Genomic DNA, 27,194 nt, shown 5'->3' on the forward strand with positions numbered 1-27,194 from the left:
GTAGACATGTTCTCCTACGGAATGGTGCTCTACGAGCTGCTGTCGGGACAGCGGCCCGCGCTCGGCCACCACCAGCTGCAGATCGCCAAGAAGCTGTCCAAGGGCATCCGCCCGGTGCTGGGGCAGCCGGAGGAGGTGCAGTTCCATCGGCTGCAGGCACTCATGATGGAGTGCTGGGACACGAAGCCCGAGAAGGTACCCGGGGCACAGGACCTGGCGCCCAGCACCTCCAACCGCTGTGGTGGATGGAGGCCGTGGGTCTCCTGGGGCCCAGTGGACGGCTGCCCCGAAGGGCTCAGAACCCATAGGGCCACTCCCCGCTGCTCACCTCTTCTAGAAAGAGGTCTTTCCTGCTCCTCAGACGTTCCGATCAGTGCTGTGGGGTGTGTATCACTCTCAGGACCAGTGAGCTTGCTTTTCCTCTCCAGCGTCTGTGTAGCATCCTCATGCGGGTAAAGCGTGTCCGCCCCTGGATGGCAAGGCGGTCCCCTTGCAGGAGCAGGGGACGTAGGTGTGGCTCTGTGGAGAGTAACGGGGAGCAAGCAGGTTTGCTCAAGAAAAACAGGAGCCTCATTGTCTTTTTAAAGCCAGTGGCTGTCCGTTTGGTGTGGCTCAGTGGTCAGGGCACATGCCCGGGTTGCAGGCTCGATCCCCAGTGGGGGGCGTGCAGGAGGCAGCCGGTCCATGATTCTCTCCCATCCTTGATGTTTCTGTCTCTCCCTCTCCCTTCCTCTCTGACATCAATAATAATATTTCATGACTAGATAGTCAATAAAGCGAGTTGTTTTCAGAAAAGGCCAGCGGTTTCAAGTTTTAACCACACGGGTCACTTTTGAAAGTGTGAGTGTAAAGTGTTGGCAGTAAATGAGGTCTGAGAACATTTCTTTACAAGATTCAAAGATTCCGCACTCCCAGGATTAGGGGGTTTAATATCAGAGGTTTTAGACCAACCTGGTCACGGGAGTTCTAGTTGTCGGAGGGTCTGCTTCTGGTGTCTGTTTTGTTCTCTTGTTTCAGTTGAGTCTTGTGTTGTTTTTTTAATTGATTTTAGAAAGGAAGGGAGATGGAGAGAGAGATAGGAACGTCACTCATGAGAGAGAATCATCGATCGGCTGCCTCCTGCTCGCCCTGTAACCCGGGCAAGTGCCCTTGACCGGAATCGAACCCGGGATGCTTCAGTCCGCAGGCCGATGCTCTATCCACTGAGCCGAACCAGCCAGGGCTCTGTTGAGCCTTGAATGAGTAGATTCCGCTCCTTCCTTCCTGGTTCAAGACGGTTGGTTTCCTGGGCAGAATGGGCACCCGTCTGGTTGGTGAGTGACCCCGCTCACGGCCATGGCGGCCTCTCTCCCTCAGCGACCGCTGGCCCTGTCCGTGGTGAGCCAGATGAAGGACCCGACCTTCGCAACCTTCATGTACCAGCTGCCCTGTGGGAAGCAGACCGCCTTCTTCTCGTCCCAGAGCCAGGAGTACACGGTGGTGTTCTGGGACGGCAAGGAGGAGTCCAGGTAAGGCCTTGAGGCTTGCCACACCCTGCTGGTGTCAGAGAGGGGGCGACCATGGCATGGGGGGAAGTCGGGGGTGACCACAGTGAGAGATGGTTGGTGCATGATGGGTTGGGAGCCTGATGGAGACTCCTCAGGAGAGAAAACTGCCCCCCAGCCAGTGTGGCTCAGTTGGTTGAGCAGCATCCCATGAACCAAACGGTCGCCGGTTTGATTCCCGGTCAGGGTACATGCCCAGGTTTTGGGCTCCATCCTTGATTGGGGCATGTGAGAGTGCGGGAGGTGGCCGATCAATGTTTCTCGCATCAATGTTTCTCTGTCTCTCCCTTTGTCTCTCTCTTAAAAAAAAAAAATCAATAAAAACTTATTTTAGCCCTAGCCGGTTTGACTCAGTGGATAGAGTGTCCGCCTGCGGACTGAAGGGTCCCGGGTTCGATTCCAGTCAAGGGCACATGCCTGGGTTGCGGGCTTGATCCCCAGTAGGAGGCGTACAGGAGGCAGCTGATCAGTGATTGATCTCTCATCATTGATGTTTCTCTCCCTTCCTCTCTGAAATTAATAAAAATATATCTTTTTTAAAAAGCATATTTTTAAAAAAAGAAAGAAAACTGAGCCCACACATATAGACATGCACATATAGGTCTGTGATTAAGAGAAGCAAAGAAGCCCGGCCAGTGTGGCTCAGTGGTTGAGCATCAACCCGTGAACCAGGAGGTCTGGTTCCGCCCATCGCCGATTCTCCTCCTCCACGGTTGCCACAGGCCAGGCCGGGATGAGGGGGGCGGCCCCCGGCCCTGCGGAGCTGACCACGCCATCGCCACCCCTTGCAGGAACTACACGGTGGTGAACACGGAGAAGGGCCTCCTGGAAGTGCAGAGGATGGGCTGCCCGGGCATGAGGCTCAGCTGCCAGATCAAAGTCCAGAACTCTCTGTGGACGGCCACCGAGGTACCCCCCACCTCTCCACCCCCACCCCCCGATCCCCTACCTCATGCAGGGCTCTCGTCAGGCAGGCAACCCCGGGAGCCAGATCTACCACCTCTAAATACAGGACACTGGGCCCAGCAGGCTCAGTAGTTGAGCGTCGACCTAGGAACCAGGAGGTCACGGTTCCATTCCTGGTCAGGGCACATGCCCGGGCTGCGGGCTCCATCCCTAGTAGGGAGTGTGCAGGAGGCAGCCGATCCATGATTCTCTCTCATCGTGGATGTTTCTCTCTCTCTTCCTCTCTGAAATCAATAAAAAATATATTAAAAAGAAAAAAGAAAGAACGTCGGTGCCTCAGACCCCATCAGTGGTTTTCTCTGGGGAGCAGATGATGGGCAATTTCACTTTTCTTCTTTAGACGACGCTGTCGTTTTCAAAGTTTCTACAGAGGACAGAGATGCGACAACAAGCAACCAGAGAGCCTTTAGACGTTTCCTCTCTAAGGCCCGGAGGGTTTCCGAGGCGGAGTGGGCCCCGTAGGGACGTCCGGCCCGCGTCCGCCGGGTCTCACGCCGCCCGTCTGCCTCTGCAGGACCAGAAGATCTACATCTACAGCCTCAAGGGCATGTGCCCCTTAAACACGCCGCAGCGGGCCTTGGACACGCCGGCCGTGGTCACCTGCTTCCTGGCGGTGCCTGTGTTGAAGAAGGTGAGGTGTGGGCCGGGGGTGGGTGAGTGCACAGGGTCTGGCTCTCCCTGCCGGTTCTTTTGGGGGCGGGGATAGGGGATTGGGGGGGGGGGGCATAGCCACACCCTCCTGGGCCACCAAGCCCCATCACTGTCAGCCTTAACCCAGGAGCCCTGGGCCGTCCTCAGGGCCCTTCCTGTTGGGGAAAACCCACGTGACCAGTAAGACTAAGGGCTCAGTGGACAGCTGTCCATGCAAATACCACAGCCCTGGATTTTGGCAAAATGCTTTTATACTAGTACATATACTAGAGGCCCAGTGCATGGATTCATGCACCAGTGGGATCCCTCGGCCTGGCCTGCGGGGATCAGGCCGAAACCGGCTCTCCGACATCCCCCGAGGGGACCCGGATTGCGAGAGGGCGCAGGCCAGGCCCAGGGGCCACACTGGTGCACAGTCGGGGCCGGGGAGGGACTGAGGGAGGGCTCCAAGGCGTGTCCGGCCCATCTCGCCCAGTCCCTATCAGCCAGACCCCAGCAGCAAGTTAACCTACCGGTTGGAGGATCTACCCCCTGGTGGTCAGTGCGTGTCATAGCAAATGGTCGAATGAACGGTCGGACACTTTGCGTAGTAGGCTTTTATTATATAGGATATTTATTTAGTTTTAAGTTTCCTGTTTTTATTTTTTTTATTTAATTACATTTTTTATTGTTGACAGTATTACAGATATCTCCCATTTCTCCCCTAGATATATATACATATATATATATATATATTTTTTTTTTTTTTTTTTTTTTATTGATTTCAGAGAGGAAGGGAGGGAGAGAGAGAGAGAGAGAGAGGGAGAAACCTCAATGATGAGAGAGAATCATGGATCGGCTGCCTCCTGCACGCCCCCTCCTGGGATCGAGTCCGAAACCCAGGCATGTGACCTGAAGGGGCTCTTCCACTCTCTCTTAAAAAGAAGGAAAAAAACCATGTTGGCGGTCATAATCCAATGTAAGTTTTCCCATCTGTAAAATGGGCGTAAGAAGAGACTGTGAAAAGGATCTCTGGGCATTAGGGACCCAGAGCTCCAGGCCATGGCGCTGGGTGAGCACGATCTTATTCGTACTTTCCGAGGGTCCCGAAATATATTACGCTCTCTGCCCTCCACCCGACATAGGTTCATTTCTTTAAAAAAAAAAGTCTGAACTCAGCCTTAGAGTCATTTATGACGGTGGCCCCACGGGCGAGGCAGGGGCAGCTCGGGCCCCAAGTGCCGGAGAATAGGACACAAAGCGTCATTTAAGGCCATGGCCGGCCGGAGCCCCCGAGCCAGGGCACCACCGCCCGCACGACCAGAGGGAATAAAGCTGGCTCTGTGCGGAGCCTCCCTGCCCGGGTACCTGCCCTCGGAGGCCGCGGACGGGACGGCTGACCCCTGCATTCTTGCACGCACTCACACCCAGCCGGCCTGGCGCTCGCTGCCCTGGCTGGGGCCTGCGCTGGGGCTCAACAGAGACACAGCTCCTGTTTGCCTGGGCTGCTTCCTGTCCTAAAACCCTGTGAGGATTTCGATAGACATCCTTTTTGTTTGTTTTTTTAATATATTTTATTGATCTTTTTACAGAGAGGCAGGGAGAGGGATAGAGAGTTAGAAACATCGATGAGAGAGAAACATCGATCAGCTGCCTCCTGCACACTCCCTACTGGGGATGTGCCCGCAACCAAGGTACATGCCCTTGACCGGAATCGAACCTGGGACCTTTCAGTCCGCAGGCCGACGCTCTATCCACTGAGCCAAACCAGTTAGGGCAATAGACATCCTTTTTTATTGTGCATCTTCACCTTCTTTTTCTTGTTTGTTTTTTTTAATATATTTTTATTGATTTCAGAGAGGGAGAGAGAGAAACCTCAATGATGAGAGAGAATCATGGATCGGCTGCCTCCTGCACGTCCCCTACTGGGGATGGAGCCTGCAACCCAAGCATGTGCCTTGACTGGGATTCGAACCAGCGACCTCTTGGTTCGTTGGTTGATGCTTAACCACTGAGCCACACTGGCTGGGCTGCCTGGGCTGCTTTCTTTCCTAAAACCCTGATGAAGGATTTCGATAAATGTTCTTTTTTTGAAAATATATTTTTATTGATTTCAGAGAGGAAGGGAGAGGGAGAGGGAGAGAAAGAGAGAGAAACATCAATGATGAGAATCCTGAATCAGCCGCCTCCTGCATGCCCCCTACTGGGGATCGAGCTCACAACCCAGGCATGTGCCCTGACTGGGATTCGAACCCTGACCTTCCGGCTCATAGGTTGACGCTCAACCCCTGAGCTCCGCCGGCCAGGCACCCCTGCCTTTTCAAGACCCTTATTCCTGTTCTCCCGGCAGAATTCCTTCCTGTTGCTGGCGGGCCTGGCGGACGGGCTGGTGGCAGCGTTCCCCGTGGTGCGGGGCGCCCCTGAGGACAGCTGCTCCTACCTGTGCTCGCACACGGCCAACAGGTCCAAGTTCAGCATCCCGGACGAGGACGTGCGGCAGAACCCCTACCCCGTGACGGCCATGGAGGTGGTGAACAGCGGGTCCGAGGTCTGGTACAGCAACGGGCCGGGCCTGCTGGTCATCGACTGCGCCGGCCTGGACATCAGCCGGCGGCTGGAGCCCTACGCGGCCCCGTCGGCGGTCACCTCGCTCGTGTGCAGCTCGGACTGCGGGGGCGAGGAGGTGGTCTGGTGCCTGGACGACAGGGCCAACCTCTTGGTCATGTACCACTCGGCCACCTACCAGCTGTGCGCCCGCTACTTCTGCGGGGACCCGAACCCCGGGAGGGACGTGTTTCCCGTGCGCCCCTCGGGCCTGGAGCCGCCGGACGGCCCCGGGGCCAGCCGGCAGGAGCCCGAGGCGGACTCCATCGCCGACGTGAGCATCATGTACAGCAAGGAGCTGGGCACACAGATCCTGACGCACCAGGACTCGCTGACCGACTACTGCTCCATGTCGTCATACTCCTCGTCCCCCCCGCGGCGGGCCCCCCTGTCCCCGGACAGTTCCTCCAGCGTCCTCTTCTCCACCGACGGGGAGGGCTCGGACCGGCTGCTCGAGCCCACGGCCGGTTCCGACAGGTCCGAGCAGGAGCTGAGCCCCGTGGACGGCGAGGCGTTCAGCCAGCACCTGCAGGCCGTGAAGGTCCTGGCTGTGAGGGACGTCATCTGGGTGCCCAGGTAGGTCTCCCCGCAGCGGGGGGTGCGAGCTTGGGGGCGCCCGTCTCCCGCTCTGACTTTGGGGGCGGAGTGACGGAAGCTTGGGGGCACTGTGGCCATCCATTGGAGCTGCGCCCCCTGTTCTGAAATTGGGAGCAATCTGTTTTAAAACATACTTTTATTGATTTCAGAGAGGAAGAGGGAGAGAGATATCAATGATGAGAGAGAATTATGGATCGGCTGCCTCCTGCACGCCCCCTCCTGGGGGTCGAGCCCACAATCCCGGGCATGTGCCCTGACCGGGAATCGAACCGTGACCTCCTGGTTCATAGATCGGTGCTCAACCACTGAGCCACGCCAGCCCGGCCAATCTCTTTTTATTTTTTTTAATATGTTTTTATTGATATCTGAGAGAGAAGAGAGGGAGAGACAGTTAGAAACATCAATGATGAGAGAGAATCCTGGATTGGCTGCCTCCTGCTGACCCCCTACTGGGGATGGAGCCTGCAACCTGGGCATGTGCCCTTGACCGGAACTGAACCCAAATACCCTTTGGTCTGAGGGCCAACGCTCTAACCACTGAGTAAACCAGTCAGGGCAGTAGCTGTATTGTGGGGGGTTTTTTAATTTTTTTTTTTTATTGATTTCAGAGAGGGGAGAGAGAAACATCAATGATGAGGTGAGAGAGAATCATGGACCGGCTGCCTCCTGCACGCCCCCTACTGGGGATGGAGCCCACGATCCCGGGCATGTGCCCTGACCGGGAATCGAACCGTGACCTCCTAGTTCATAGGTCGACGCTCAACCACTGAGCCACGCCGGCCGGGCTGGAGCGATGTCATGGGCAGAGCCAGCCGAGAAGGGCTGTGCTAGCTGAGGGCACCATGGTCAAGTGCGATCAGGTTTCCTGCTGGGAAAGTGCCTGCCGGCCCCGCTCCGGTGCCCCCTGTGCCACTCATTCCATTAGCAGAAACCCCTTGTTTGTTGCCCTGCGCGCCCTGCCAGCTCCGCTTCCCCTGGCGAGCCGGCCCCGGACAAAGCGCTTCCCCTCGCGGGTTCTGGTTTCGCAGGCGCGGAGGAGATGTTATCGTCATCGGCCTGGAGCGGGACGCGGGCGCCCAGCGGGGCCGAGTCATCGCCATCTTGAAAGCCCGAGAGCTGACGTCAAGGGGGTAAGACAGGACGGCTCTCGCTCCCCAGGCTGGGGCGGGGAGGATGGGGAGAGATCCAGGCCCTCTGCCCCGTCCCTGCACAGTGGCCATCTGTCTGCCCTCCTGTCCTCCCCAAACTAGCGTTACTCCCACCGCCCTGGCCGGTGTGGCCCAGTGGATAGAGCATCGGCCTGCGGACTGGAGGGTCCCGAGTTCGATTCCGGTCAAGGGCACGTGCCTCGGTGGCGGGCTCAATCCGAGGCCCTGGTCTGGGCGGGGCCCGTGCGGGAGGCAATCTACCAGCACATCTCTCTCACATCAATGTTCCTCTCTCTGTGTGTCTCCCGATCCTTTCCATCCCCCTCTCTCTAAACAATCAATGGAAAAATAGCCTCGGGGGAGGATTCACCAAAAATAGTGCCTATGGTTAGGACCTGGTGCGGGGTGTTGGCCTAATCCACGGCCCTGCGTTCCCTAAGCACGTGGACAGGGAGAGCTTCGGGAAAAGAATCCTGACGAGGCAGGGCCGTTGAGCTCAGGCCCAAATCCATCCCGGGCCCTTGGCGAGCAGGAGTTGGAGTGGGTGGTGTTTTCTGCACCGTTTGGGGTCTGAGACCCATCACGAAACACAGCTGCTCTGATGGGATCGGGGTTCTTCCCGGGAGTTGGTCCCTTACAGACAATCCCTGGGATCCTAAACTAATGCCCTTGGCTTGCCTTTTTATTTATTTATTTTTTGAGTATATTTTTATGGATTTCAGAGAGGAAGGGAGAGGGAGAGAGAGAAACATCAACGATGAGAGCGAATCATGGATCGGCTGCCTCCCGCACGCCCCCTACTGGGGATCAAGCCCACAACCCGGGCACGTGCCCTGACCGGGAATCGAACCGTGACCTCCTGGTTCACAGGTCAGTGCTCAACCATTGAGCTACACAGGCCGGCCTTGCGCATCTTTCGATGAGTAGGCCTCTGCCCACAGGCTGCACCCCCAGGGAGAAGCAGGGCACTGAAACACATGGCGGGGGGGGGGGGGGGGTGCCCGGCTGGCGTGCCCCGGTGTCCCCCTAGGCCATGCTCTGGCCTCCCGAGATGGTACAGGGCGAGGGGCCCGGCCTGACCTCGTGGGCACCCCGGTGGGTGTTCTCAGACCCCGCCCCCTCTCCGCAGGGCTCTGGTGGATGCGGCCGTGGTGGCCAAGGACACCGTCGTGTGTGGCTTCGAGGACGAAAGCAGCGAGTGGTGCCTGGCCGTGTGGCGGGGCTGGGGCACCCGGGAGTTTGACGTCTTCTTCCAGGCCTACGAGGAGCTGGGCCGGCTGGAGGCCTGTGGGCGCAAGAGGAGGTAGCGCCCGGCCGCGGAAGAAGGAGCGTCGCCCGGACCTGGCTGGCCCAGGCCCGCGGGCTGCCCCCTCCACCTGCCGCCACAGCCCTCCTCTGCGGACCCAGAAGAGAAACCGTGTTCTCCCACGAACGGCTTGCTGCTAAGAAGTGCTGAGACGTCCCCGCCCCAGCCCTGGCCGGTGTGGCTCAGTGGACAGAGCGTGTCGGGCCTGCAGACGGAAGGGTCCCGGGTTCGATTCCGACCCAGGGCACGTACCTCGGTGGCAGGCTCCTCCCCGGCCGGGGCCAGGCCCTGGTCGGGGCGCATGCAGGAGGCAACCCATCGATGTGTTTCTCTCACATCGATGTCTCTCCCTCTCTCTTCCACTCTCTCTCAAAATCAATGGGAAAAATATCCGCCGGTGAGGATTCACCAAAAAAAAAAAAAGGAAAATGAAGCCCGCACGCCAGCAATGGTTTCGGGGTTCTCTTCTTCTCCAGGGCAGTCATCTGGCTACCCCCACCCCCCATAGCTGCTTTTACAGCCCAGGGGACCATGCTTTCGCTTCCAGGAGAAGAGGGGGCCCCTGGTCTGGGCCCGGACACAAAAGAAGGGGGGCTGGGCCTCTCCAGCATCCAGGGCCAGGGATGGAATTACACGAGCTGCTCTCCGTCGGGAGGCACTTCGGGGCAGAGCGGGAGGCGCGCTGTGACCCCTTCCCCTTCCCCTGGTGCCCCCCCCCTCTTCTAAATACATTTCACAAGCTCCCCAGTCCCCCAGGCCTGGGGCCCTGCTAGGGGAAGCTGCCTGCGATCATGTGTCTGCAGCTCAGCACAGTCTGTGTCAGAAACTCCTAGAAGGACCCTCGGGGAGCGAAACTATGGCCCAATCTGGGGAATGAATAAATGTCTTGAAGTGGCCCCCACCCGTCCCCCCGGGAAAGCCAAGCGCTGGGCCAGCCCGGCTCAGCCTTGACGGGTACCTTCCTCTTCTGCCGACAAAAGGACCCAGCGGCAGGACTTGGAGAAAGGGCCTGTGTTTACAGTTTTGTCCAATCAGCTGGGGCGCAGCTGCCGCCCCAGCCCCATTCTGTTTGCACAGAACAATCTTGTTTACCCTTTGGCCAAATTGCGGGCTTGCGGGGCCGTGGGGCCCCTGGTTGAGCAATTGCATCCTGAGGGGTTTATGGCAAATGACGCGTTTGCTCATGGACCACACGCACCAGGCCCCGCGGCAGAGGAGACCTCAGATGGTCAAGGGGCGTTTGTGGGCGCACCCGTGGGCGCGCGCGCAGGCAACCGTGTGGTTTCCCAGGTAACCATCTGAGGCTGCTTAAACCCAGAACGGGAGCATGGACCCATCCATCACTCTCCCCATTCAGGTTGTTCATCTTTCTTCCAAAGTTTAATTATGAAAATCAAACTAGAGATTTGTGGGGTGTGCGGGCCCATGGGAACTCCTTTTATCTGAAAGTAAACAAACTCCCAAGAAAGAAGGCTGGCCCTGGCCGGTGTGGTTCAGTGGCTAGAGTGGCGGCCTGCGGACCGAAGGGTCCCGGGTTCGATTCCGGTCAGGGCACATTCCTGGGTTGCGGGCTCGATCCCCAGTAGGGGGGCGTGCAGGAGGCAGCCGATCCGTGACTCAGTCTCATCATTGATGTTTCTCTCTCTCTCCCTACCTCTCTGAGACCAATAAAAATATATATTAAAAAAGAATGAAGGCTTGGTCGTCTCTGACCAGCTCTTGGAATAGCAGCCCAGGTTGCCCCCACCCAGACCCACTCCCTTCCTGGGGCAAAATGGTTCTGCCCCCAAGTCGGCTGCCCCCATAGGAGTTTCGGGGGGAAGGGGGCGCAGAAACAGCCAATCTGTCCGTCTCCCTGCTTTCGTTTACTGGCCAGGGTGGCTGAGGATCTGTGCGTCCTGCCAACTCTCCCCCCACACACACCCAGGCTCCTCAGCAGGGCCCCTCACTGGGAACCCCTCACCTCACCCCAGAACCCCACAGTAGCCCAGTAAACCCCCCAATGCAAATTGGGTCCTGTCCTTTCCCCGCCCCAAATCTGCTCCCCATATCACCTATGGCCAGACTGCTATGCCCAGGGAGCCCCCACAATCCAATCCCAGCCTGCCTTTCCTACGTGGGTCCCTCCTGGTCCTGAGCCTAACCCTGACCTTGACCCTGACCCCACCAGGGCCAAGCTGCCCTGAGGAATGGCCTCCAAGCGCCAGCTTAGGGCAGGACTTCATCCCGAAAGTTAGAAACCACACAGGACATGGCGAATGCACCTGACTCTAAAAGTAAGAAACATACATGGGAAAATGATCTCCAGGTCAAAAAAATGGAGAGTCAGCTCAGAAAATAAAAAAATAAAAAAGATCTTTGCGACAAGCGAGAGACAAATGGCTCACTTACCTTGTATACAAAGAATTTGTACCGCCCGGCTGGTGTGGCTCAGTGGTTGAGCATCGACCTATGCACAAGGAGGTCATGGTTGGATTCCCAGTTAGGGCACATGCCCATCCCCAATGGGGGGCATGCTGGAGGCAGCCGGTCAATGATTCTCATCATTGATGTTTCTCCCTCTCTCTCCCTTCCTCTCTGAAATCAATAAAAATATTTTTTTAAAAAAATACAAGAGCTTCTCTCCCTCCCTGGAGTCCAGGGGAGGAGGGGCGCTGATGCTGATCTCTGCACCCCCATTCCTAGGATCCGCCCCCCCCCCAACCAATTTCACTAGATTCTCAGGAGCAGTTCCCTCACCCACAGCCAGGGGGCGCCCCCACCCTCCTGCCTGGCCCAGCCTGGACAAGACCAAGACGGGGGAAATGGATGCCCTAGGCCTCCTGGCATCCGAGAAGAGCTTGTGGGCTTGATGAGTTTACTCTGCTGAGTAGTCCCAAGTACGATCTGCTTGTGGCTGCGTGTTGTGTGGACGAATGTCAACACGGATGCCCACGCTGCCGGGGCCCAAGGAGCCCGAGGAAGGTACGGCTGGCTATAAGCGGGCCAGGGCCACTAGCTGAGCTCCAGAGCTGGGTTTCCTCTCTTTCTATTTTTTATTTTTTTAAATTGATTTCAGAGAGGAAGGGAGAGGGAGAGAGAGAGAAGCATCACTGATGAGAGAGAACCATGGATCGGCTGCCTCCTGCACGCCCCGCACTGGGGATCAAGCCCGCAACCCGGGCATGTGCCCTGATTGGGAATCGAACCGTGACCTCCTGGTTCCTGGGTGGATGCTCAACCCCTGAGCCAGGCCGGCCGGGCTGCTCTATGTGTCTGTGCCGGATGGATGAATGGAGACTCGAGTCACAGGTTCCCACAGCAACCAAGCCCTCACAAGAGGCCGGGAGAAAGCCTCACACCACCGTCTCCTCCGTGCAGGGGTGAGCTTGGAGCGGGCACGGGACTTCCGTCTGCCCTTGATTCCTGGCCTGGGGTCTGCCCTCCTATCAGCTACTCTGACTGCTCAGGAATGGATGGGCGGATGGGTGGGTGGATGGGTAGACGGACAGATGGAAATCTCCAGGACAGAGGCCCCTGGACAAGAGCTCGCGGTGGTGGGGGTCTGAATGGTCCTCTATAAACAGACCCGGGCGGTCAGCAGCCGTCTTCCTTGACCATGGGACGAACGGTTCCCAGGCAACAAGCCCTGGGAACCCCCCACGCAGATGCCTTTTTGTCCTGCTGTGATGCTGGCCCGGGAACTCATCAGCAAGAGAGGGGGGGCGGGGGTGCCTGGCCTCCCAGAATCTGCAGCCGGAAATGACCTTGACCTTCTCCCACCCCCGTGGTGCCTGGGAAACAAAGGCCCAGAGGAGCAGCCAACCCCGAGAAGTGTGTTGTTACCAGGGGCAACGCGGCCCAGGCGCCCCTGGCTCCCACGCCTGGGAATCTGTCCTTGCTCCGCGGCGGGTGGGAGTTTGTTTCGGTTTTTTGTTTTGTTTTTTAAAGGCTGAAGCAGATCGTTTCTTAAAATGCGGCCCCAGGACCGGGCACCCCCGGCGGACCGCCTGAAAAGGCAGATTGAGGCGGAGCGTCCACACCGTCCAACAAGGACCCTCCTGGGTTCCCAGACACCGGGCACCCCGTGCAGGAGGCAGCCGATCAAGGATTCTCTCTCATCATTGATGTCTCTCTCTCTCTCTCCCCCCGCCTCTCTCCCTCTCTCTCTCCTTTTCTCTCTGAAATCAGTAATGAAATATATGTATATTTTTAAATAATATTCTTTTATTTTCAATCCTCACCAGAGGATATTTTTCCCGTTGATTCTTTTTTTTTTTTTTTAATATATTTTATTGATTTTTTTACAGAGAGAAAGGGAGAGAGATAGAGAGTTAGAAACATCGATGAGAGAGAAACATCGATCAGCCGCCTCCTGCACATCTCCCACTGGGGATATGCCCGCAACCCAGGTACATGCCCTTGACCGGAATCGAACCCGGGACCCTTCAGTCCGCAGGCTGACGCTCTATCCACTGAGTCAAACCGGTTTTGGCCCGTTGATTCTTAGAGTGGAAGGAAGGGAAGAGGGAGGGGAGAGAGAAAGAGAGAGAGAAACATCAACGTGAGAGACACATCGATTGGTTGCCTACCACACGTCCCCTGACCAGGGCTTGGGGCTCAAACCATAACCGTGGTATATGCCCTTGCCCAGGAATCGAACCCGAGACCCTTCATTCCCTGGGTGGGTGCTCTAACCACTGAGAAACCCGTCCAGGGTTCCATCCACTCTTTCTGCCCTGGGCATCTCGCTGGGCAAATGTGGAGACTGGTTAAACTGACCAGGGGTGGACACCTTCTCCTTCTTCTTCTTTTTGTTGATTTCAGAAAGGAAAGGAGAGGAAGAGAGAGACGTCGATGAGAGAGCAGCTGCCTCCTGCACGCCCCCTACGGGGGATTGAGCCCGAAACCCAGGCATGTGCCCTGACCGGGAATCGAACCATATGGAGCTTTAGTCTGGGATCCTGGAGACAGACGGTGATGCCTGACGATCGTGCAACACTGGAAATGCACCCACTGGGAATCGGTGACATGAAGCTGTCCGCTCTTTTAAGCGAAATGCTTAAAAGGGTATATTTTGCATCGTGTCTGTTTCACCGCAATAAGAACAAGACGGTCTTGCTTCTGTAAATAAACTCTCCCGACAAGCCCAAGAGGAAGTCAAAACAAAACAGTGCCATTTTGCAATGCGGCCGCCACAGGGCCCAGGGCGGAGGGCGGCAGGCCCGGGCCGCCTTCCCTCGCTGCTGCCCACCCAGGGCCGGCCTGAGCCGGGGCCAAGACGGTCTAGGGCCAGTGGTTCCCAACCTTGTTCCGGCCACGCCCCACCTGAGCTTCCCTAACATCCTGGGTACCCCCACCTCCCACCCCAGTGACATAGAATTCTTATTATTAAAAAAGGGAACTCCTGTTCCCAGGGAGGAAGCATAAAAAGCCATGAACTTGGTCTAAACAAGCTGCCAAAGACCATGGCACCCATGAAAGAGAAAAACCGAAGAGACGAAAGGATAGTGGACGTACTGAGGAAGAAATCACTAAGGAATTGTTAAAAAATATGTTATAATAATGTGAAGTGATATGAAAAAATAGCAAATAAAGTTTCAAAACGTATCATAGAGAACCGAAACGCATAAATATGTCACAGTATATATGTATAGACTGTCTACGAGGCCCCTCGAACCATAAGAAATGCAAAACAGTCACTGTGAATAAAACTCATTCTCGAATTGCCCCCCTTAAACATCAAGTTGCCCTCCAGTGGGGTGTGTGCCCCACATTGGGAACCACAAGTCTAGACAGAGGAGGCTCCAGGCACTGCCTGGGAAGACCCTGGGCCCTGTCCTTCATCCCTGTAGCCTGTGGAAGCAGCTGGTGCCCCCTTCAGGCTCAGGTCGGAAGTTCATCACCTCTGCCTGGCCAGTGTGGCTCAGTGGTTGGTGCCGACCAATGAACCAGGAGGTCACAGTTCTATTCCTAGTCAGGGCACATGCTTGGGTTGCGGGTTCGATCCCTACTTTTTTCAGCTCCCCACCCCCCCTCCCGCATTTGAGGAGGGGCGCCCCGAAGCATCGTCTTCAAAGAAGCCCTTACAGGGAACTCTGTCTGTCGGTTTGTTCCCGGCTGGCTGCCAGCAAACAACTGGGGTATTTACTGAGGGTTTCCAAGAAATTGCTGCATGTTCTTTGAAAGGTTATACCTCTCATGGGCGCTCCATGTGTTAGCCCCAGAGAGAAAAGGAACATGTGTGGGAACAGACTGATTGGTGAGAGAATGTTCAGTTACGTCGGTGGAGATCCATGTTAAGTACCTGCCATAGATGCCCGGCCGGCGTGGCTCAGTGGTTGAGCATCAACCTATGAACCAGGAGGTCACGGTTCGATTCCCGGTCAGGGCACATGCCCGGGTTGCAGGCTCCATCCCCAGTGTGGGGCGTGCAGGAGGCAGCCGATCGATAATTCTCTCTCATCATGGATGTTTCTCTCTTTCCCTCTCCCTTCCTCTCTGAAATCAATTTTTAAAAATATTTTTTTAAAAAAAGAAAACAGCCGAAACCGGTTTGGCTCAGTGGATAGAGCGTCGGCCTGCAGACTGAAAGGTGCCAGGTTCGATTCCGGTCAAGGGCATGTACCTTGGTTGCGGGCACATCCCCAGTAGGAGATGTGCAGGAGGCAGCTGATCGATGTTTCTCTCTCATCGATGTTTCTAACTCTCTATCTCTCTCCCTTCCTCTCTGTAAAAAATCAATAAAATATATTAAAAAAAAAAAGAAAGAAAAGAAAACAGAAAGGAAGTTGTAGGATGTGCTTTTAACACATTTCTCAACCTCAGCCTCGACGCGCTGAGGAGGAACTTTGAACGTGACGTAGTGGAAACACCCAGTGAGAGATGGGGAAACAGCTCCGAGTGGGGACGCAGCTGGCCCAGAGGGAACTTCTGAGCGCGAAGGGAGACGGAAACCCGGGCTCTGTGCCCCTGATCCAGCCCAGGACCCCTCGTGGGCACAGTGCGGGCCAGTAGGAGTCCTCATCATTGAGTCACTGTAGCCTGGGGCTTCCCCTACTAGCCTAACCTGATGGTGATTAAGGACACTCATTTTCCATTTTTTTAGAAAGTATTTGTATTGATTTTAGGGAGAGGAGAGGAGAGGGAGCAAGAGAGAAACATCAATGAGAGAGAAACATTAAAGGGCTGCCTCCTGCACGCCCCCTACTGGGGATAGAGACCCCCCCCAACCCTGGCATGTGCCCTTGACCTCCTGGTTCATAGGTCAATGCTCAACCAACTGAGCCACACTGGCCGGGCAATGTACTTTTCCTTGGATATTAGTCTAGAAGAAGAAATACGGAGTTGAAAGCGGGTTAGACCCGTGGTCAGCAAACTGCGGCTCGCGAACCACATGCGGCTCTTGGGCCCCTTGAGTGTGGCTCTTCCACAAAATACCACATGCAGGCGTGCGCGCGTACAGTGCGATTGAAACTTCGTGGCCCATGCGCAGAAGTCGGTTTTCCGAGTGGGCGAGTCTATTTTGAAGAAGTACTGTTGATATTTGGCTCTGTTGACTGATGAGTTTGCCCACCACTGGGTTGGACTCTTGAAACCACCCCATAGGTCACAAGATGGAACATCTGTGTCTTGTCAGCTGTGTGCTTGATGGAAAGATCATTGTGAATTAGGGGGGTATTGCCGAATTTGGGGGATCCGATGACCGGTCAGGATCTGCGGCTTTTGGCCTTACTAAAAACCTCACTGGGACGGTGTGAGAGCCGGTCGTGTATGGCTGTGGGTCCTGTATTTTCCCCACAACCACGGCCAGGATCCTGCATTATGTATTCACTGCATAATGAGTAATTTTAGACGTGGGTCACCTTGGAGGGAGGGTGTCTGTGGGAAGGCAGGGGATGGCACTATTTTTGACATAAATCACAAGTGCCAGGAAAAGTGATGCTACCCAAAGAATAAACAGGAGCGACGCCATTCAACCGCAGAAACGGCACATGTGCCACCACCCGGCGCTTCCGATTGTGTCATATGTCAATCATCTGATCATATTATTATTATATTCCTAATACGTTTTTATTGATTTCAGAGAGGCAAGGCAAACGTAGGTGGACAGTTGTTCGTATGGGAAAGAATGCACGAATAGTAATAAGACGAGAGTAAACTCGTGTTTCACGTACTCACAACTGTCACCCTACTTCCGCCCCACCCTGTATTGTACTCCCTACAAACATTTGTCATACGGGAATTTCCTCACTTCCGTGGCCTTCGCTGTTGTCTGCTGTTTTTTTAAAATTAGAAACGTATACAATTTAAACTCCAAAGCCTGTCTTCAGAAATCCGCATTACTTTTTGTGGATGGACCACATTAAAATGTTGACAAAGGCCCTAGCCGGTTTGGCTCAGAGGATAGAGCATCGGCCTGAGGACTGAAAGGTCCTGGGTTCGATTTCTGGTCAGAGCACAGGCCCGGGTTGTGGTCTCCATCCCCAGTGTGTGGGGGGGGCGTGCAGGAGGCATTCGATCCATGATTTTCTCTCATCATTGATGTTTCTCTCTCTCTTCCTCTCCCTTCCTCTCTGAAATCAATAAAAAAAAATTTTTTAAAAAAAGTTAACAAAGACTCAGGTTAGGGTACCTGCTGACTATCTTTCCACATAGAATATGGGGAGGGGTGGACTTCACACCCAAGTAGGAACATCCCCTACCATTTATTCCTCATCCATTAAATGCTCGTACTGTTAGGAGCTTGGACATGAAACATACTCGCTTTTTTTAAAAAAGATTTTTATTTTAAGCATCGAAACGGGTGACAGGGAACAAGGCAACTGAATTCACGGTTCACTCCCCAAGCGCGCACGTCGCAAGCGCCTCCTGGAGCTGTTGATTCTATACGTGCTCGTCCCGCCCGCAGAACTGGCGGGAACAAAGGGACAGTGTGAACCGGGACGACGCGGAGAAGCGGGAGGCCAGGTCCGCCGGCTGGAGCGCAGGGCGTGGACGGCGGGTTGAGCCGAGGACAGTCTCGGCCGGGGCGCACCCGCCGATCGGGGACAGTTCAGGAACCAAGAAGCCCCTCCGCACGTTGGCCACGCAGCGGGCTGCCGTGGCGCCGCCTGGGGAAGCGGGGTCGGGGAGGCGGGGTCGCCGGGCGCCTAACGGGCCACTCGGGCGCGCCGGCCCGGGGTCCCCTCCCGCGCCTGTCGGGCCGTGCGCCCCCGCCGCCCGGCGACCCCGGTGCACCCCGCGCGGGTGGGGCAGCGCGCGCGCGCCGGGAGGGCTTTGCTGCTTTTTTTTTTTCTGGTTAAACTTTAGCCACGTGCACCGCCCCCCATTCACTTTTGCACCAATCGGAGGGCGCGGACGGATCCCGAGAGGGGCCACGACGCCTCGCCTCCCCACCGCTTCTTAACGCGCCGTGCGTGACGTGAGGGGCTCCTGTTGCAATGGCGAGCTGAGCCGGAGGATGTGCGGCTGCAGCGGCGGCGCCGGCCACGACGAGGACGGGCACGGGCGCAGCGCGATCGCAGCCGAGCCGGCCGGGGCGCACGCGGACGGGCAGGACCGGGCACCCGGACTCGGCGGCCACTACGGTCGCCGTCGCGCTGGCCCTGCGCCCCCGCGCCCGAGCGGGAGGAGCCGCCCCCGCGGCCCCCGCCCCCGCGGCCGCTTTGCGCCCCAGCCGCCGCCGCCGGCGCGCGCCGGGCATGGTCCCGCCTTAAAGGCGCAGGCCGCGGCGGGGCGCGCGCGGAACAAAGCGGCGGCGCGGGGCCTGCGGGCGGCTCGGGGGCCGCGATGGGCGCGGCGGGCCCCCGGCGGCGGCGGCGCTGCCCGGGCCGGGCCTGGAGGCTCTAGGACGGGCTGGCCTCCGCGGGCGGGGGCGGCGAGCTGAGCGCGCGCGGAGCCGGCGGGCGGAGAGCGGCGCGGACATGGCCGCGCGGGGCCGGCGCGCCTGGCTCAGCGTGCTGCTCGGGCTGGTGCTGGGCTTCGTGCTGGCCTCGCGCCTCGTCCTGCCCCGCGCCTCCGAGCTGAAGCGAGCGGGCCCGCGGCGCCGCGCCAGCCCCGAGGGCTGCCGGGCCGGGCAGGCGGCGGCGGCGGGTTCGCAGGTCGGCGGAGCGCGGAGCGATGCGCGCGGGGCGCAGTCTTGGCCCCACGGCCCGGCTCCCGAGGGCGGCCCGCGCGACAGGAACTTTCTCTTCGTGGGAGTCATGACCGCCCAGAAATACCTGCAGACCCGCGCCGTGGCCGTGTACAGGTGAGCCCCCCTCCTGCAGCCGGCATCCCTCCCACGGCTCCTGCCTTGGCCTGGTTCCCAGGACCCAGGCTCCCGGGGTGCCCCTAGGGTGATGCCCCTCGGGGGAAGCCAGGCATTGGGCAGCAGAGGTCAGAGGCAGGACGTGGAGCTCTCATCACTCATGATGTAGGGGCTTGGGGGTCAGATGGTCGGACCATGGTGACCCTCTGGGTGTGGTTCTCACCCTGACTGTGCAAGGCACTTTCTTTAAAAAAATGTTTTTAATATATTTTATTGATTTCGGAGAGGAAGGGAGAGGGAGAGAGAGGAAAATCAATGATGAGAGAGAATCATGGGCCGCCTGCCTCCTGCACGCCCCCTATTGGGGATGGAGCCGGCAACCCGGGCATGTGCCCTGATCGGGAATCGAACCGTGACCTACTGGTTCCTAGGTCTCTGCTCAACCACTTAGCCCCGCTGGCCAGGCTGCGCAAGGCACTTTAGCTTTCCATGTTCCAACCTGTCTTTTGTTTGAATGGTCCCGACTGAACGGATCTCCCTCAATAAGGCTGTTAGAACAATTCTTTTCCGTGACAGCAGGGGTTGCTAGCTGGTTGGTTGTCTGAAATCTGCCCCATTGCCCTTGCAGAGCCCATGGAAATGAACCTGGTTAGACCCCCTTGTTGGCATGGGTGTAGATTTCACTTTGGGGGCACTGCTGTTCGTGAAAGGGGGTGCCCACTGAGCCCGCCAGTCTGTGCAGTCAGTGGAAAGAGCACCTTTGGGAAAAGCGGTTTCCTGGCCGGCGGGGATGTGCTATTCACCAGCCCCGTTCGGTGATGAGATGCCGGGGGCTGGGCCCTAGTTGGCCAGATGAGTCATAAAAGTGGCCGGAATCATGTTCAGGGATTAGCGACGGGATTAGGCAAAGTCGCCTTTAGCAGGGAGATGGTTTGGGAATGGCAGATGGGTGCTGGGGTGAATTTGAGGTGGGTGGGGCGTGGGTTCCTAATGGAAACCTTACACGATGCGTGAAGTACAGAAATGCTGAGGTGCAAACCCGGCTGGGAGGGCCTCCGGGAGGGAACTTTTGGAGCACAGAGCGCTGAGCAAGGCCAAGCTGGTTGGTTCTTTCTTTAAAATGTATTTTTTATTTCAGAGAGGAAGGAGAGGGAGAGAGAGTCATGGATCAGCTGCCTCCCGCACGCCCCACACCGGGGATGGAGCCCACAACCCGGGCATGTGCCCCGACCGGGAATGGAACCGTGACCTCCTGGTTCCCTTTGCCCTTTCAGTGCCTTGATTCGTGAGTGTCCCCGCTTTAGGATCTTGTCTAAATCCAGAGCTGAGGTCCTGCCCAGAAGGGCCCTGAGGGACGGGATGCCCCTAAGTGCCATTGGAGACCAAAGTCACAATTTGGGAACCTGCAGATCAAGGTGTGTGTCGTCGTCGTCCCCCCCACCTCCCCCAGATCTAGAGTGAATAATTACCCAGAACTTTACGCGAATTGTGCTTTTTGGCCCGAGAACTATCCACATCAGAAATTGAGGGTGAGCTTTGCCAATCGCTGACAGCGTGGTTTTAAAAAAATCTCCTATCTCATCTTTTTCAGGGGTACCATTTCTTCCCGTTGGGTTTTTTTCTTTCCCTTCAGGCACTTGGGGGAAAGCAACGCAATTTACCGTCTGCCCTCCCTACCCCCTTGCTTCTCTGTGACAGCTAAACTGCCTTTCTGATAAAGAAAGTCCTTATCCAGACACATTGTGTCCTGTCTTCCTTCTTTGTGGACAGCCCTGCCTTTCTGATAAAGGAAAAAACCCTTAGGGGGGGAAACAGTGTATCCTATCCAGTCATTCATCGCTCTCCCACATACCTTTTCATTTATCTCTTTGATCTTAAGGAGTTACAGTTACTTGGAGCCTGAGGGGGACCTGCCCCGCCCTGTGAAGGGCCTGGGCTTCTCCACTGTCCACCCTGTGTTTAGACTGGCTGCAGGAGATGGCACAGGACCGTTTTAGCCTGGAGGAACTCGGGAGGCAGGCCTGAAGTGGGACGGAGGCTGTAGGGTGTAACTTATGATTACGCCTTTGCTGTGCTCTGCAGCCTGAGCCAGGAGTCCACACTCAGCTCTTAGATTGGAAAAAGTTCATGCGCAGCTCGGTGTAAAAGCCAGCTGGGCCCTGGCTGGTTTGGCTCAGTGGATAGAGCGTCGGGCCTGCGGACTAAAGGGTCCCAGGTTCGATTCCAGCCAAGGGCACATTGCCCAGGTTGCGGGCTCAATCCCGCCCCCCCAGTAGGGTGCGTGCAAGGAGGCAACCAATCAATGATTCTCATTAATGTTTCTATCTCTCTCCCTCTCCCTTCCTCTCTGAAATCAATAAAAATAAAAAGTTAGCTGGGATCCTCCTGCACAAGGTGGGACTCCGGTTTGTCATGGGGTGTGGTCAGCTTACATCTCCCCTAAAAGGCAAATTCATTCCAATTCTTCCTTTGCCTTAGCAAACACTCCAGTGTTTCTGGTTTCTTTTTTTTCTTTTTAATTTATTTCAGAGAGGAGGAGAGAGAGAGAGAGAGAGAGAGAGAGAGAGAGAGAGAGAAAGAGAGAGAGAAACATCAATGATGAGAGAGAATTGTTGATCAGCTGCCTCCTTCACACCCCCTACTGGGGATGGAGCCTGCAACCTGGGCATGTGCCCTGACCAGGAATTGAACCGGGACCTCCTGGTTCATAGGTCAAAGCTCAACCCCTGAGCCACACCGGTCGGGTTGTCTGCTGGGGTTTTATTCTGAGTGAATTAGCAAGACCTCATTTTAGGCAGGAAAGGGAGGCGATTGCATTCTGTTCTGAGCAGTAAATTCTGCCTGGCGTGTGGGCGGTCAGTTGTAGGGAAGCAGGGAGATGTTAGGAAGGGGTCTGGGTGGGGGTGCGGCTGGCTGGGGCTAGTGGGGGGCGATGGGGAGAAGCGGGCGGTCCCTGGGCCAGAGTTAAAGATGCGCTGACGGAACGTCCATGACTTGTAAGCAACGAAGAGTTAGCGGGACTTCTAGGATTTTGCCTTGAAAGGCAGGGTGGGTGATTGTGTCACCCCTGGGGGCTGGGAAGGCCTGAGGGGGAATCGGTCTTTAGGGGAAGGAGGTGAGTCAGCAGAGAGCTGGGTTTGCACAGGAAGAGTTGTTATCGCTTTCCGACACACACGGGGGGGGGGGGGGGGGGGGTGTGTGTCCTTGGTTTCATCCACATAATAACTTTATTTTCAAAAATTGAGAGGAGATTTGCATCTAAGGTGATTGTATTGTTGGACCTCCGAACCGATCTTGAGCTAAGATTCCTTAAAGGTTCTGGGTGGCTGGAGATGTGCAAAACACCTGCGACGGTTGTTTTGACTCCTGCAAAGGATTTGTATTCGAGGTCATTTCACTGCAAAATGGTCCCGTGAGTCCCCCGTAACTATGTGTCATGTTGGTTGGTGACAGGTCGTCAGTACGCCTGGGTTCCTTGCGTCTTCCATTACTAGTTGCAACTCATATTCTTCCCTTTAAAAAAATAAAATAAATGACATTGTTTAATATACAGAAGTTACATCTTCAGGCCTCGCCAGTTTGGCTCAGTGGGTAGAGCATTGGCCTGGGGACTGAAGGGTCCCGGGTTCGATTCCAGTCAAGGGCACCTGCCTGGGTTGCAGGTTCCCTGTCCCTGGTCCGGGCACGTGCAGGAGGCAACCCATCGATGTGTGTGTGTGTGTCTCTCTCTCCCTTCCACTCTCTCTAAAAACCAATGGACAAATATTCTCCGGTGAGGATTAACCAAAAAGAAAAATAGTTACATCCTCATGTCGTTCATTTTTTTTATTTTTATTTAAATCCCCACCCCAAGCTCAGAAAGTCATTATCCAGGAGAGAGTTTTAAAAGTAACTTTTTTTTTTCTTCCCTAATCGTAAAAGGGGTAGGAACATCACCAGCCCTACTTTCCCTCCCGGTGGTGAGGCCATCTCCATCCTACTCCGCATTCCTGGGTCTGTTTCTCGAGCTTCCGATTTGGTTCCCTTGATCTTCCTGTCTGTTCTCCGGCCAGTCCCACCCATGGAAGGGACTGGAAGTCAAATAATATTTTAATTTCCGGTGGACAAGGGCCCCTTTGTTACTCTTCTGTCCCCGGCACCTCTTGGCTACACTTCACCTGTTCTTGCCGGGAGAGTTTGGATGTTGTTTAGCGATTTAAAAAAGTAATGGTTGGATTAGAAGCCTACATCGTTAGATTTTCAGTCCGTTTTTAGACCGAGGGCACTGAGCTAACCCAACACCTCTTTTTTTTTTTTTTTCTTTTCTTTTTTTAATTAGTTTTTATTGATTTCAGAGAGGAAGGGGGAGAGAGAGAGAAACATCGATGATGAGAGGATCATGGACCGGCTGCCTCCTGCACGCCCCACACTGGGGATCGAGCCCGCAACCAGGGCCTGTGCCCTGACCGGGAATCGAGCTGTGACCTCCTGGTTCACAGGTGGATGTTCAACCACTGAGCCACACCAGCCGGAATAACCCAACACCTTTTATTTGTCTTGGTTCCGAGCTGCCCTGAGCTGAAGACGAGGAACTGTGTTTCTGTTCCTTTTTGTTGTTGTTGTTATTAATCCTCCCCTGATTTCCATTAATTTTTAGAGAGAGTGGGAGGGAGAGGGAGAGACTGAGAGAAACATCGATGTGAGAGACACACACACATTGATTGGCTGCCTCCTGCACATGCCCCGACCAGGGCTGGGGATCGAGCCTGCAACCGAGATACGTGCCCTGGACTGGAATCAAACCCGGGACCCTTCAGTCCAAAGGCCGACGCTCTATCCACTGAGCCACACCAGCCAGGCCTTGTTCTTTCTTTGCTTTCTCAGAAGATAGAGGGGGATGGTTTCCCTTCGTAGCCCTGGGCGGGACAAAGGGGACAAAGGGCTCCGGGATAGATTAGCATCAGTCTGCAGGGAGTTGCGGGAAGAAAGCTTGAGAAACGCCAGCTCTGGATCCCGGAATCTCATGGCAAGATGTCACCCCCCTGATGGCCTTGTCCCATGTCCCTTTTCCCACCCTCGGTGAGGGTGCCTCTCCCGCCTCCCGGAACCCAGTAGGACTTTGCTTATCTGGAGACTTTAGAGCAGCACTTGCTCTCTCAGAATTCAGTTTGGCACTCTCGGTACTTCTGTATCCATCCAAGTGGTCAGCCTGTAAGGGAGTCTTTGGAGCACAACCCATCGCACGTTCTCAGTTACCTGCCCAAGAAGACGGGCGAAAACGGTGAGTTGGGGAGGCTGGTGGGGGCGGACTCGATGCCCTCAAACGGGTGGAATTGTCTAAGGAGAGTCGCGGTTGTCTACATTATCCCCGATTGTGTTCGTTTCCTTTTAATTATATTTTTCTTGATTTTAGAGAGGAAGGGCTGGGGAGAGAGAGATAAAAGCGATGAGGGCCGGCCAGCGTGGCTCAGTGGTTAAGCGTCGACCTATGAACCAGGAGGTGACGGTTCGATTCCCGATCAGGGCACATGCCCGGGTTGCGGTCTCCATCCCCAATAGGGGGTGTGCAGGAGGCAGCCGGTCCATGAGTCTGTCTCATCATTGATGCTTCTCTCTCTCTCTTTCCCTCTTCCTTCCTCTCTGAAATCAATAAAAAAAAATATATTTTAAAAAATAAAATAAGGGTTCAGGAAAGGCCTGTCCCAGGCTCCTGCCCCTCTTTCTTTTGCTTCGTCTTTTATGTGTACAGGTTTCAGAGAAGAAGGGAGAGAGAGAGAAACATAATGATGACAGAGAATCACGGATTGGCTGCCCCCTGCCCCCACCCTTCCGGGGATAAGCCCGCAACCCGGGCACGTGCCCTGACGGGGAATCGAACCAGTGACCTTTCGGTGCACGCCCAACCCACTGTGCCATACCGGCCAGGGCCAGCGCGGCTCTGAGTGTGTTACATCGTAGGCAGCTGCAAGACTGCTGGGCCCAGATGGCATGCTGGCTCCCGGCTCCCTGGCACTTGGCCGGGGTCATTCTTGTGTCAGTCCGGTAATCCCGTCCGGAAATGTAGGGCTGAGCACGCCTGTCGGGTTACTGGAATTAGATTTTCCTCGGTTACCGGAACATCACGACGTGGAGGGGACCCCCAGGGGAATGGGGTGACCGCACGTGTCACGGGGACCCCGTGTGTTAATGTGCCTTCTCAGCGCTGCCGCCTGCTGTCAGCATTGTTTTTCCCTCTGGCCCCAAATGGAATTGGGGGAACAAGAAACAGCGATGGTGTAGAAGTAGGGGCGCTGTCCACCTTTTCATTTTAACCTGGCAGTGTGTGAAGCATTTATCGCCACCGTCATTTGTTCTGTAGCCCAGTACATTCGTTATTGGTTGATTAAATACAGGCTGTAGGCGGGCCAGTGGGCTCAGTGGTTGGCGTGGGTGGACCTATATGAACCAAAAGGCCACGGTTCGGTTCCCGGTCAAGGGCACATGCCTGGGTTGTGGGCTCCATCCCCAGTAGGGGGTGTGCAGGAGGCAGCCAATCCATGATTCTCTCTCATCATGGATGTTTCTCTCTCCTTCCCTCTCCCTCTTGCTCTCCCTCTCCCTTCCTCTGTAAAAATGAATTTTAGCCCTAGCCAGGCTCAGTGGATAGACCATTGGCCTGTGGACTGAAGGGTCCCGGGTTCGATTCTGGCCAAGGGCACATGCCCCAGTTGTGGGCCCAATCCCCAGTAGAGGGGACGTGCAGGAGGCAGCCAATCAATGGTTCTCTCTCATCACTGATGTTTCTATGTCTCTCTTCCTCTCCCGTCCTCTCTGAAATCAATAAAAATATAAAAAAATATAAAAAAAATAAAAATCAATTTTAAAAAACATTTAAAAATTCCACTTTTCAGTGGTCCATTAGATAGCTTCCCAGCACTTGAACTTGGGGACCATGTCATGAGATCAGAATTCGCCTGTGTGCTCAGTCTCCACAGTCTAATTCTGCCTTTCAGCGAGGGCGTATCTGCGGTCACTGCTCGCAGGGCAGGTTGCTGTTAGCTCCTGATACCCTGGGACCGCTCCTGGGCCGGAGCCCGGGCCATTGTCCAGGTGGGAAACCTGTAATCCACCCGCCAACAGCTTTGTTAAAGCCAAAAAGGAAAAAAAAAAAAGGTGACTGTAATTTGATTTGTCTTTTTTTTTTTTTTTTAATCTCCCCACCTTTGTACCTCCTTTCAAAAAGAATGTGAGATTGCTCACGGCGTAAGGTCCTTGCACAATGAGACAGTTAACGATTTTAAAAGAGGAAACCGCACATCCGGAAGCCACAGGCACAGAAGCAGGCGCCTGCAGCTAAGCGCCCCGGCTGTGCCGCTCCCCGTGTGCGTCAGTCACAGTCAGGCCAGGTAACGGCCTGAATCACGCTCCTGACATCTGCCCGAGCCTGTTCCTTCGGCTTCCGCAAGGCCTGGAGTCATCATTCTGAGGCTTGGTCTTTTCTGTCTTTTTTTAATATATATTTTTATTGATTTCAGAAAGGAAGGGAGAGAGAATCACGGATCGGCTGCCTCCTGCACGTCCCACACTGGGGATCCAGCCCGCAACCCGGGCATGTGGCCTGCCCGGGAATCGAACCGTGACCTCCTGGTTCCTAGGTCGATGCTCAACCACTGAGCCACGCCGGCCGGGCTATTGTATACGTGTAATTCCTGGGATCTGTCAGTTCTCAGGGTAAAACTCTATTCTCCCTCCTTCCCTTGACTCCAAATTCTGAGATGATTTGATCACCTGAGTCCCTTCAAACTTAGCACTGTGACCCTCAGACGTGTCGTCGTGATTTGGTGGAACTCACAGACAGTCTCCCCTTCTTACCTATCGTGAATAGCAAAACTAAAAGTGTAGAAAATTGTGAGAGAAAGTACTCAATCTTACTCCATTTGTCTTTGAGTTTTTGTCCATTGAGTAGAGTGAAGCCTGTTTTTACTGCACAAGTAAAAGTTCCTGTTGTCTCACCTTTTCAGTGTTTTTTGGATGCTCTTTTAGCTTAAAGCTTTCCCCCAAATGTAAATTATTTTTCTAGCCCTAAAAGCACCTCTCTGTGGTTGCAGAAAATTTAGCAGATGTAGAGAACGCAAAGGAGAAAGTGAAATAAATCCTTTCTGATTCTTCATCCAAAAACAGCCAGAGTAGGGCTGGCCGGTGTGGCTCAG

The 27,194-nt window shown here is 55.4% G+C and overlaps 2 protein-coding genes across 5 annotated transcripts in view; both read left to right on the plus strand.

Annotated features, from left to right (window-relative positions):
- Positions 1-9,071, plus strand: part of LRRK1 (leucine rich repeat kinase 1) — a 53,239-nt gene extending 44,168 nt beyond the window's left edge. For 2 of the 4 annotated variants that reach the window (XM_036355780.1, XM_036355781.1), the window contains exons 28-34: positions 1-195; positions 1,357-1,508; positions 2,267-2,453; positions 3,025-3,141; positions 5,491-6,320; positions 7,370-7,471; positions 8,619-9,071. In XM_036355780.1, the coding sequence (XP_036211673.1) occupies positions 1-195; positions 1,357-1,508; positions 2,267-2,453; positions 3,025-3,141; positions 5,491-6,320; positions 7,370-7,471; positions 8,619-8,796 (1,761 nt within the window). In that variant the 3' untranslated portion in view covers positions 8,797-9,071. The remainder of the gene's footprint in view (positions 196-1,356; positions 1,509-2,266; positions 2,454-3,024; positions 3,142-5,490; positions 6,321-7,369; positions 7,472-8,618) is intronic. The other 2 variants (XM_036355782.1, XM_036355783.1) reach the window with 1 other exon arrangement.
- A 9,462-nt stretch (positions 9,072-18,533) lies between these two features.
- CHSY1 (chondroitin sulfate synthase 1) overlaps positions 18,534-27,194 on the plus strand; it is a 29,814-nt gene continuing 21,153 nt past the window's right edge. The window contains exon 1 of the mRNA XM_036355738.1: positions 18,534-19,026. Within this exon, the coding sequence (XP_036211631.1) occupies positions 18,701-19,026 (326 nt within the window). The 5' untranslated portion in view covers positions 18,534-18,700. The remainder of the gene's footprint in view (positions 19,027-27,194) is intronic.

This window comes from Myotis myotis, unplaced genomic scaffold, assembly GCF_014108235.1.
Source record: "Myotis myotis isolate mMyoMyo1 unplaced genomic scaffold, mMyoMyo1.p scaffold_m19_p_23, whole genome shotgun sequence".
Classification (NCBI taxonomy): domain Eukaryota; kingdom Metazoa; phylum Chordata; class Mammalia; order Chiroptera; family Vespertilionidae; genus Myotis; species Myotis myotis.